This window comes from Vicugna pacos, chromosome 23 (genome assembly GCF_048564905.1).
Source record: "Vicugna pacos chromosome 23, VicPac4, whole genome shotgun sequence".
Lineage (NCBI taxonomy): Eukaryota > Metazoa > Chordata > Mammalia > Artiodactyla > Camelidae > Vicugna > Vicugna pacos.
In genome coordinates this window covers 19,646,310-19,658,807 of record NC_133009.1, presented here as the reverse complement: position 1 = coordinate 19,658,807, position 12,498 = coordinate 19,646,310, and the positions used below count along the sequence as shown (strand labels likewise).

General features: G+C 43.6%; 1 protein-coding gene across 5 annotated transcripts in view; it reads right to left on the bottom strand.

Annotated features, from left to right (window-relative positions):
* The window catches only part of KIF26B (kinesin family member 26B), a 419,829-nt gene that overhangs the window by 205,730 nt on the left and 201,601 nt on the right, over nt 1–12,498 (bottom strand). For all 5 annotated transcript variants that reach the window (XM_072948623.1, XM_072948625.1, XM_072948626.1 and 2 more), the window contains one exon: nt 12,283–12,449. In XM_072948623.1, coding sequence (XP_072804724.1) covers nt 12,283–12,449 — 167 coding nt within the window. The remainder of the gene's footprint in view (nt 1–12,282; nt 12,450–12,498) is intronic.

Here is a 12,498-nt window from a genome sequence, read left to right as displayed (position 1 = left end):
CTCTACCCCCTCGATGGTTTTGCTTCCCTCTTATATTTTAAGGTGCACTTATCAAAACTCCATCAGAACCTCTAGGTTCACACAAATTTCTATTTTGTCCAAGGGTAAGATGATACCTGTCACTTTATTTCCAATATTGTCTGTGATAACGTCTAACCAGTTTTGTTAGTGTTGGTTTCCTGGCTGTAATCTTAGACTGAACCTTCAGGCAACTAAGTCCTTAGGTTTTCTTCACAGCTAGAATCAGTTTCTCAGAGGCTTCTGTCTCATAGGATAGTTTGAATTATTTTACCTGAACCGCTTCTTCCTGTTCTCATGAGAGCTTCTCTGCTCATTCTCCTCTGGTTCATTCTAACCTTGATGATATTTTATTACCTGAAAGAAGTTAGCTTTGTGCACAAATTTGGAAATTTTCCATGCTACTTCTTATTGTGATGCCTTGAAATACATGTTGAATAAGGCCAGTTCAACGTGCTTTCCTAGGGGTTCCTATTATTAACACCTTTCCTTCCAGAGAAAACAATCCTTTATCCCAATTCTTCATTTACTCTCTAAGACAATTCTCTCTCCATCTCAGAGAACATTTTCCCTAATCCAAAGAAAACTCAATTATTTACATAATTGATATGTAATCAACTGTACATATTTAAAGCATACAATTTGGTGAGTTCTGTCACATGTATACACCTGTGAAACCATCACCTAATGGACACACCCATTACCTGGAAAAGTGTATTCATGCCCATTTGTCCTCCCTCCCTCCCTCCCACTCCTAGTCAACCACTGGTATGCTTTCTGTCATTGTAGATTAGTCCGTATTGTCTATAATCTTATATAAATGAAATCACACCACATGGAGTCTTCTGGTTTTGGTGGGGGATCTGGCTTCTTTCACTCACTATAATTATTTTGAGATCCATCGATGCTGTTGCATATACAAACAGTTTGAATATTCTGAGTACTATTCCACTGTATGAATATGTCACATTTTGTTTATCCGTTTACCAGTTGGTGGACAATTGCATTGTTTTCAATTTTGGGTTATTATGAATAATATTACTGTGAACATTCATGTACTTCTTTATGGGAACATATGCTTTAACTTCTCTTCAGGAAACACCAAGAGTGAAGGGCTGGGAGTATTGTAGTGTAAAATCACTCCTCCTGCTTCGGGTGTGACATATTTTTAAAGGCTTTCTGAAAATCTAGGTAGAACATGTCCTAGGTTTTTCCTTTGTTTATGCGTTTTCTCAGAAAAGGTAAATACAGTTTTCAAACCACAAAATGAAGAAACTAAAGGCTATGGGGTCTGGAAGTTGCACCTGTGCTTATTTAGGACTTTCTTTCTCCACCAGGACTGTTCAACCTTAACCTCCGTAAAGGGGCACTACAGCAGGTGACCAGCAATCCCTTAGGGACAGGAGGGAAAATAATCTCCTTCCTCCTGGAAGCTCTGTGGTGTGAAGGGGCTGAAACATTTAAGAAGCTAATCAAGCCCATCCCACCAGCCCTCCTGAGTGTATTATTTGAGTCCAGGGAGGAATTTATGGCTCAGAACAGAATGGAAAAGAAAGACTTTCCTGTGTTTTGTTTCTGATGCTGTTTGACTTGTTTTGAAATTTATATATAATAACAAACCAAAACCATAATGAAAGACAGAAAGGGAGAGAAAGAAGAGAGAGTAATACAAGAGGCAGCTTAGAGGAAACAGACAATGGGACCGAGTTCTTCGAGTCTACGCTTCATGTCAATCATTCCCTTATCCTGAGACTTTTTTTTAAGCAAAGGTCAAAAGATACCGGTGAATCACTGCTTGGCTATCAAAGCTGTGCTGGGAAGTCCTGTTTGGGCCATCGCCCTCCAGTCCTCTTTTGTGAAGCGGGCAATCACAGAATGAATGGATGGTGATTTTGAAGTTCCAGTTGTACAGGAAATAGACTTTGTATTTTTAATTTATGAGCTCCTGTAGCAGTAGACATAAGTTGGGATTTTTTTCCCGAAATGTGTAAAGAAGTACTAGTGATGTTTAAACTTACTGCAGCTTTCCCTCCCCACCTCCCCCAACTAAGCAGGATCAAGGCTCCAGAAATCAATCTTCCTCATGTGCCGAGCTTTAAAGGGGGAAAAAAAACATGGCAAGTAGTAAATCCACCTCAGGACTCTGAGACTGTGGTTGGTGATTAGGACCACAGGAGAAGCTTAAAGATTAACGATATCCGTTTTCATTTTCTCTCTCTGTGGTGTGAAAGCTAAAACAAAACACTCAGCATCTTAGGTAACAAATGATATAAGAATTCCCAAATTATCCAAAAGACACAAGGATTCAATGATACCTGTCAACAGGTGGGGACATTGAGGAACAAAGGATGAAGATGAGAGGTTGGCAGAGGAAGGGAAGGAGGCACACCCCCTGAGGACCAGCAGCCCAAATGCTAAGAAACCAGCTCCAGGAGCAACCCCAGCAGGTCTCAGCAGGCACCTGATGGGTTGAACAGATTGGAAAGTATTTTCAAGTTAAACTGAATACCAATTCCAGGTGTGATGGTCAACTTGGCTGTCCTGTGGTACTCAGATGTTTGGTCAAACACCATCCTAGATGTTGTTGTGAAGGTGTGTTTTAGATATGATTCACACTTGAATCAACAGACTGTGTGTCAAGCCGATTCCCCACCTCTCCATTATGTTAAAGGAAAATGCTTGCCTCAGGTGTGTGGTTGGGCAAAGTACTTAGTTCCAAGTGACTGGAAAGATGGCCCCACCCTCAAGGCGCAGTGACTTGCTCTCTCTCCTGCCCTGAGCTTTCAGTCTGCGTTGGAGACACTCCTTCCACAGTGGAGCTCAGCTACCCCAGGACAAAGCTGGACCCCCCCAGGAGGGAGAGAGGACGCTGGCAGAAACTCTCCATGGCAGACTCCTAACGCTCCTGAGATGGACTCGCCAAGTACTCACTGAGTCCCATATCAGCTCTAAGAGTTGAGGGTGCAACAATGTTACAAGACAGACAAATGCCTCTTTTTCTGGATCTTACATGCTAGAAGGGGAGACGGGAAATGAATGGTTAAGATAATTTCTGATAGTAACATAGGCTGTGACATCATTGTTAACTTCCAAACAACCTGAAGACTCAGTCAGGGACAGAGACAATGGGAGCTCTCGTGTGCTTCTCCACCCTGGACTTTTGTGTTGTTTGTAACTGTCCAGCCAAGGGACTGGCTGCTCCCTGGACGGGGAGCTCCCTGATGGCAGTGGCTGCCCTTGTGTGATCCTCAGTGTCTAATAGAATGCCTGGCATACAGTATGGGCTTACCAAATGCCTGAAGAATGAATGAAGGAGTGGATACATGTATGGATGTCTGAATGAATGAATAAATGAATGAATGAGGATATATTGCCAATATCTTATGCTGGGTTTCCTTAGAAGCATTCCTAGACAAGGATGAATCTGCTAGTAGGTTTAACTGGAGGGTAATTCCAGGAAGCAGTGTAGGGGAATAGGAAAGTGTGACAGGGAGGGAAGGAAGTGACCAGAGGGTGTGTTAGCAAGGCAACTGCTGATGTGGGCAACTGGGGCTAAGTCCTCCTTAGGAAGTCAGGGAGGTAGGGTAGACCTTACCTCAGTGTTATCCCAGCCAAGGGGCAAGGGAACTGGGGTAGTTAGCCACCAACTCCTATCAGCCTTATTTGGGAGCTGCTCCCAACAGGATTACCTCCCTGGCAATCTGCCTGTCCTGTGTTTGAGTGCCATGGGCTTCAGCAGCCAGAGAAAACTCTCAGGCAGTCACAAGTCCTGGACCTTGGGAGCTGCAAGGTTTTGTTCAGAGAATGATGAGCAGAAGGGCATGGGTGCGTGGGGGCCAGCTGCCCTGCTGCAGGCGGCTGCATGCACCTGGTGAATTCCTGGAAGACCTGGAGCCAGTGTGTGTGAGGGGGCTGCAGAGGCGGCAGGAGAAAGGAAGTGCCTGCAAGGATCCTGACCGGCCAGGTCAGACTTGATGGCACAGGGCTTGGTAATCCTCCTCTCTGATGTGTTTTCTACTCCTCAAGAGTAGAAACAAGGTCTTATTTTGATTTTAAAACACTTGTAGGTGGTGAGAGCATATGTAGGGACTTAAGACTGTTTAGGGTTTTTTTTTTCATCCCTAGAAAGTGCCCTTAAAATTCTGTATAGCCAGATTCGGGAATGTTCTGCTTTCCCCACAAGTGTCACCTTGCCGCTTTAGTCTGAGCACCAAAGAAACAGAGATAATAATAAATGAAAATTTATTTCAGAAAAATGAACGACGTTTATTTTTTGAAGTGCCTAAAAGACTGGAAACAAATTTTGAGTGATGGTTTATATTTTCTCATTTTTTTATTCCAAGTGGCCTGCCTGCGCTGATTACATCCTTTTCTCTACAGGCCTCGAGAGAAATTCCACCTCTTTGTCAGGGCCAAGGCCCTTTCAGTCCTTTGCTAGGGTTTAAAAGGACAAACTATGGACTCTTAAGGCTTTGGTTTTCGAGGGTGCCAAGAAAATGACACAGTCCATTATTTCTAGGCTCATGAAATTATATTTCCTGAATTCCGGTATTCTTCATGAACAAGCAGCATACCAGGTGCCAGGCAAAGCATCTAATTACAGTGTGATGCGAGAACCATTTCTGCATCAGCTAAATAAAAAGATGATTATCAGAAACAGTGTCCTGCTGAATCTAACTGTCTTGAAATCAACAAGGAAAAATATTCCATGTATTTTTTTTATCCATCAGAATTATCTTTATCATTAAAACTAGTACTTGGAATGACAGTAACTCTGAGGTTACACAATTCCACAGTTTCTTTTAAGTATTTGGTTCTTTCGAGAAGCAAGACAGACCTAACTTTTCAAGCATGGTTGATTCATTCTTTCAACATTCAGGTGCTGAGCATGATGCTAAACGCAGTAGGGGATTAGACACAGTTCCTGTTCTCACGAAATCTCTACCTTAGTAATCAGACAGAAGAAAAAGAAAAAATTCATTATTTCCGTTTTAGAGGCAAGAAAATACAAACCCCACCTTCAGGGACGTCTCTCAGTTATAAAAAAGCAGGGGCTTCAACTAGGTCTCTGGATGTTTCAGTTCTACCTATTTGTCTCCCAATTATTATAACAGTATTTCCTAAATTCCACCTTCCTGTACCCTCAATGAGGAGCCAATTTCTTAGCCGATAGACAATGCCACAGACCGATGTTTTCATCAAGGCTATGATTCCGCAGCACACTGAGTCGCTACCCAACACCACATAATATAATACATCTTTAGTTTCTATAATGTCTTCCACATGACTTTATCCCCAAATGCTTTACATACTTCACTAAGACAGCTATAGAATTAAAATAATAAATCAAAGCAACAGACAGAAAGCAAAGGGGTTTATTCAAAGGAGGGAAAGATAGGTTTTCAACGAGACAGGAGAGAAGATGGAGAGCCCTACTTCATTTGTGCGGGTCCTGTAACTCATAACTCTTTTCTCTGTTTTAACTCTTTCTTTGGTTTCTTGTCCCAGGCTGTACCACTTGTCCCATCTCTTCAAATCCCCCTGTTGAAAAGACAGCCAGGTACTTGTATTTTAATAAGAATCTTCACTTTTCAGCAATGCCTTTTTCCATGCTTTGTTACAATGTTATCTCCCCCAAACACCCTAAATTTAAAAGCAGAATTTAATTCCTAAGCATGTCGTTTGAATTTAGGGGGAAAAAAATGTGAACATCTCAAAGAAATTCAGTGGCGGACAATCTGGAGACTTAGCTGCCTATTTCCCTTTTAGTTTTAGATTAATTCATTCATTTGTTCATTTATTCAACAGATATTCATAAGACAATAGGTATGATGAGGGAAGAGGGGTGCAGTAACAGAACAGTGGTCATATTAAACAGGGAGGTCAGGGAAGGCCTTGCCATTCAGTGGCATTTGAGCAAAGATCTGGAGGAAGGAAGGGTGGAGAGAATCAGGTATCTGGAGAAAGAGCAGAGGCAACAGAAAGAGCAAAGTCTATGAGGAGGGAATGGTCTTGGCACTTTTTGAGGAACAAGTGAGGTGGTCAGTGTGCCTGGATCAGACTAAGACGGGCGAGGGCTGACTATACAGACAACCTTGCGAATCACTGAAAAATCCTTAACTTTTACTCAGAGTGAGACAGGAAGCAATGTTTTTGTAACCAACAAAATTAGAAAAATAGAGTAGTTGGTAAAATGTTTCTCCCTGTAGCTTCTGTGGTGGGCTTTGCATTCAGCCTCTACTTTGGTCTCACTGGTCATCCTCGTGTTGAGACTTCACAATGGCCCACCCATCACAACCCACCTTGAGTTCAGAGGCAGGAGAGCACAGTGGCTAAGAGCATTAGTTCATTCACTCAACAAACTTATCTTAGGTACTCTTCGAGGCATGAGGGCTTTAGCCAAGGGCAAAGAGGCAAATTCTCCACCCTTATGGAGCTTGCATTCGGATTCATGGGCTCTGGAATCAGACAGCCTGGCTTAAGTAGGTACTTAAGCCATCTCCTTCCAGCTGTCTGACGTGATGGAGTGACTCAACGATCTCTGCCTCAGTTTCCACGTCTAAACAATGGGATGACAAGAGGGCCCATTCCTGGGGGCTTTTGAAGTTTCAATTTGGGTAAAGACCTCAGAATAGTGTGCGGCATATGGGAAACCCTCAAGAAATATGGGCTGTTGTTATTTTTAATGGGTAAATACTGAAGAAAGGAAACAGGTTACAGAGGACTCTCAATAGGGTCGGGGTAGAGGTGCAGACTAGGAAATACATTTTTAAAATACATATTAGATCAAATCGTCTTCCCTCCCCATCCATCTTCTCCTTCAGGACTCAGGTCATTCCTCTGTTCTTTTTGAATCAACTCCACACCACCTTATCCTCCCTCTCCAGCCTCCAATTCAAAGCATGAGAGTATCAACAAAGAAAGTGAACATTTCCCCCTTTGACTTCCATTTTATTTACTGTTTTGGTTCATTTTCACTGTCAGGGTCAGGGTAGAATTCCAGCTCCCCAGACTCGAGTCACCACCAAGCTATACAGTCATAGAGTTCTTAATTGTGCCTCCCTTTCTTCTTTTTGTTTTCCTTCTTATTGTCTGAGAGTTTTTCTAGGGCTATAAAACTACAGAAAGAAACCTTTCAAAAGACTTAGAAGTGTGTAGTCAGCTCACTGGAGCCTCCGTAGGGAGGGCAGAGTTTCTCTCTGTGTGGGTCACTGATGTTTTCAACCACCAGTGGCGCCCGGTTCTTTCCTGGTGAGGCTTTAACAGTCAACTGTGGTCCTCGGTCCCCTGTGCTGGCAGTTCTGTTCTCTGAGCCATGATGCCTGATCTTCATGATTGCCCTGGAGGTCCCAGGTGGTCATTAGGAGGGATTGCAAGGTGCCATGTAAACAGACAGTAAAGGTAGGCATGACACAAGTCACCTACTCAAAAGAGAATGTGAGAATTCACTGGATTGCCCATTGAGGGTAGAATTCCATCCTTTTCATGGCAAGTGCCATCTTAACATCATTTCTAGGATTTAGATGACGTTTACAAAGTACTAGCACATTTTCACTTAATCCTCTCCATAATCCTATGAAGCAGACATGATGATCTCTATTTAACAGAAGAAACCTAGGCTTAGAGAGGTTAAGTTACTTGCCTAAAGTCAGAATGTCAGTGGCAGGCTGTGGATTCATCACAGGCCACTCCATCTTTCTCTGCTTTATCCAATATTCTTCTCCCCACCCCAACCCTTGAATCAGTTAAAAAAAATTCAAAACTACAACTGAAAACAAAAAATAAAAAACAACCCCCCCAAATCTATAATAAGAACCAGAATGCCTACCACTAAGAATATCTGACAAGAATCACTGGGGTCCATCAGGCTCACTGGAATTGCTTTGCCTTCAAGCATCCATACCAAGGCATGAACTGGATTTTCCAGTGAGGCAAAGCCGTACAAATGATTCCCAGATGTTGTGAGCTGACTGCCAGCACCCAACTGGCCATCAGTCAGACAAAGGACTTGTTTAAGTGGGAAAATGCCCCCATCTTAACACATTCCCTGCAGTGAGAGATGGGAGGGGGCTGTATACATTGACCATTTTCTTTAGTAGAGATCACCAAGTCAGAATGGCATGGGCTAAGCCATGAGGGCCAATTCTGTGATGGTCTGCACACTTCAAAACAGAACAGTCCTGAAGGTTGCCAGGGTGGGGTATGGGGATTTAGGGTTCCATATCTGAGGTGTTATAGGATTTTGTTGAACACAAAGGATAATAGTGTAGACACTGAATTCTGGCCACTTTTTCTTCAGTGCTTTCTCTGTCTCTCTTAAGCAATCAAGGATTTGCTTCTTCAGGCAGCAAACACCTGAAACTATTTCCTGGGGCCCCTGAAATCAGACAACACTAAATATACATTTGGCTCCTTCTTAGTGTTTTCCTTTCATACTGCAACTGATGTGTGTTCAAGCAAAACGATATTCACAGAACTATGATTCCTAAACTTTACTCCTTGCATCAGTCAATATACATGAGCCAGAGTCCCTTCTTTTCTGAGAAGTCCATGGAGTCTTTTCTAAGAAATGCAAAGCTAGGGCCTGCCAGGAATAAATAAACAAAAAATTCAGAGGGTAGGGTTTTGGTTTCTACCTCAGGCCCTCCAAGATCACTGCCCTGACACTGTTTAGCCCTCTGGGAAGGGGCAGGAGCAGTTGATGCAACACAAGCCCAGACTGTACCTTTGTGCAATTGAGAAAAAGATGTTCCTTTGGGTAGACAGAGCCCAGTGAGAGGTACCTCAGCTTGGCCAGCAGAGTTTGGGCCAGACTTAAGCTCCACTCACCCCTTCAATGTTGCCCTTGTCCCCTGAGCAAATGGCACCATTACATATGTCAGCCCAGACCACAAGTGTCCCATAGGAGGTTCAATGGCGGCCCCACTTCCACGGGAGCCATGGAGGAGGCAGACAGGGAGCTGGAGTGGGGGAGTCAGGAGTAACGGGAGAAAGACGGACAGGGACAGACAGTCAGAATGAGACCCTGGAACGAGCTAGGAGGCAAGGGTGGGCACAATATGCTTCCATGAAAACAAAACAAGAAACAGGAAACATATCATAATCACACAGAGAAGTTCCACATTATGAGCTCCAAAAAGCTCTTAGTGTGTTTTTTTAGAGAGGTATCATTCTATTGTAATGACATGGGGCTGGAAATTAACTACCAATCTGTAAAATTGGAGGCAGAACGTCTACCCCGTCTTCCCGCAGGGAACTGGCAAGTTAAGAGGCAGTTCTTGTGCACCCAGCTCTGCTTTTCTCCTCCTCCATCACCTGAGACCCACTGTGGTATGTTTAGGAGAGTTTTCTCTGGTAATAATTGTTGATGTATTTATAATGGGAAGATGTGAGCATCCCTAAGGGAACTGTACCTGATGGAAGAACAACAGAACCACGAGCAGTTTCACACTCCCTCTCATCCTTCTTTGACTTAATAAGCTCCTCACATATAACCGACTCCCACTGTCACGTGTCAGCATGCCCTGGGACTGAAGAAAGCCTTCGTGGTACCAGATTATATACGTACAGCATTTGCTATAACGGGTGAAACAAGGTGCTATTTGAGTTGGCTGTCAGCAAGCACGTGGGAATGGCTTTTAGGCAGCACCTTCTCTGTAGCAGTAAGTGCTGTGTACACAGCAGCACATGGGCACAGAGCTCTAACAGCAGGCCCCCCAAGGGCTGGTGAACCAAGCAGCTGGTCTGAGGGCAGGGCCTCTGGGCCAGGAGTTGGCCCTTGCAGCTCAGCTTAGCCCCGGCCCCAGGACCCGAGCTGGTCTTGGTTTTAATGCCACAGCAACCTCTGGCCTCAAAGGGATGCCAGTTAAATCAGTCATCAACAGTCAACAGCACGTCAAGGATCTTGAAGAAGGCCATTAGGTCCTACATGGAACGGCCTAAGAGCAAAGATGGAAGAAATTGCACAAGAGCTGGAGATGGACAGAAATATAATTACATCCCTGAGAAGAGAAGGAGTTCAGGCAAAAGGCAAAAAATCAGTAGAAGGAAATGAGGGACAGGACAGCTCGGCAAGCCAGAGAGAGAAAGCAGAGCAAGTGGATTCCACAAAATGTATTTGCAGGCAACCCCATATTGAGGCAGACATCAAAATCTATGCAGAAAATTGCATACCCAGGAGCTATGTGTTTTTAGTCAACAGAAGAAAATTATGTAAAGGTCAGAATCTTCAAGAAGAGAGCCATTATTAAAAAAAATAAAATAACAGTCACCGGAAAAACAGAGGAAAAGAGAGCAAGGGAGAAGTTCTAATGAATGTGATGGACCAACAACGAGCAAATGGACGGCAGAGGAGTGGAAGGCACTGAAGTAATCAAAACCTACGAGAACAGATTTCAAGGCATGTGTTTACATTAAGAAAATGGAGAAGTGAAAAAAACATTAATAACCAAAAATACCCTTTATATAATTTTACTTGAAAATTTCATTTGAATTTGGTAAAAGTCATGGTCTTACGAAGGTTGTAAACTAAACATAAGAGCTGTAAACAAAAACTATTATAATGAGAAGTGGTGTCTGGAGACAGAACTGAAAATCCATGTGTTCAACAACGCACGGCAGCTTCAGTTTTGCTGAACTTGCCAAACTTGAACTTGCCTTTGAAAAGCTCATGGCAATTTTCACTATTTTTCCAATACTTGCTCTGAATATAGATTAAAATCCTCCAGAGCCTCATTTTCGCCATGAATTAAAACCACCACCACCACAACAATGACACAATTATTTGGGGAAGAACCTCAATGCAAAGATAATTAGATCATCTGAAAGATTCATCTATTTACCAGAGTCCTGGGAGCTTCTGTGCTTGTGGCATTTCCTCATAGTCTGTTCCATCTCGTTTTTCCCTCCCTGAATGGCATGGACATGACCTCCCAGTAAGCTTGCTCTGTGGTCCCAGACAACACAGAAATTCATATACAAACAGCTAACAGAATGGCCCCACGGTCAGGTGGCCACAACATAGATATCTTCATACATTCAAATTGGCACAATTATTCATGGCAGCCAGGTACAACCAGCACCTAAAAGCCAGTCTCCCAGCCAGCCCCAGGTCCTGCCTTTATTGTGTCTTAATCCAGGATACTATTAGCCCTCTGTTCCTCCTCAAACCTGCTCCTTTCCTAATCAGAGCCTCTTCCTTTTATCTGTGCTTTGGATGTTACCATTCCTAAAGATAGCAAGAAAAGCCAAACGATATTCCTTCTCACTGACACACAAATGAAGTCTATAGTGAATTACCACTTGTATAGCACATGCTTTACAATTTACAATCAGAGCAGCCCTGAGAAGATGAGGAAGCTGAGGCAGACCTGGAATGCAAACCACAGGGTCTTCGGATTTCATATCTGATGCTATTTAGTCTACACCCTGCAAACTCAGGAGCTCACAAATCGTAGGTAGAGAAGGTTTATCTAAGGTTATCTTGCAAGTATCAAATAAAGAATGAGTCACAGAAGAAAAACCAGAGGAGTCTAGTTTCTATTTCTGGCTTTGCTATAAACTACCTCATGGTTTGACTTTCCCAGTCCTCAGTTTCCTCATTCATAAAATAAGGAGATCAAATTAAACAATCCCTGAAGTGCTGTCCTGCCCAGCTGTCCTTTGTCCCCTGCCCTGTCTCTGCCAGGTTGCTAAAATTAGGCAAAAAACATTGTTGAAATATCTTTCTGTTTTGTGTCTCAGGTTTTTTTTTAACATATCTAAAATTATCAAACTATCCAGCTAGTCTGTCAAGAAGGAAAAAAACTGCCATCTATTTAACAGTTAATTTTTTAGCAGTTCATTTTCTGTAAGGAGAAGATAAATCTGGAAACTGTGGCCATGGGGCTGTGCCCACAAGGTCACCATCCTGTGGGGACCATCTTCAGAGCCACATATCCTTAGAGGGGAGGTTCTCAACCCAGGCAATGTTTGGCAACATCTGGAGACACTTTTGGTTGTCACAACCGGGGAAGGTGCCATAGGAATCTGGCAAATAGAGGCCAGTGATGCTGCTGAACATCCTATAAGCACAGGACAGTCCCCTATGACAAAGAGCTATCTGGCCCAAGATGTCAGTAGTCTGAGTTGAGAAACTCTGCCTTAAGGAGTGAAGTCAAAGAGCATCCCCAAACTCTTCCATGTGTTTTAACTAAACTGGTCCACATGTGAGGCTGACCAGATGGGCTCCCCTGAAAGAACCGAGAGTCTGGACACCTTTCTTACCTGGCGAAGAAGGACGCGGCCACCGAGGTGCCCGTGGAGGTCTCGCTGGCCACGCAGGAGCCCTGCGAGGCGGGGATGCTGCAGGCTGAAGGCTTGTCCGCATTGTAACGATTCAGCACCGCCTCTGTCAGGCCCTCCCGGCCAGTCTCTGTCATCAGCTGGGAAATCTGACAAGGAAAACAGAGACTGAGCTCATTACCTGTGGCTCATGGCATT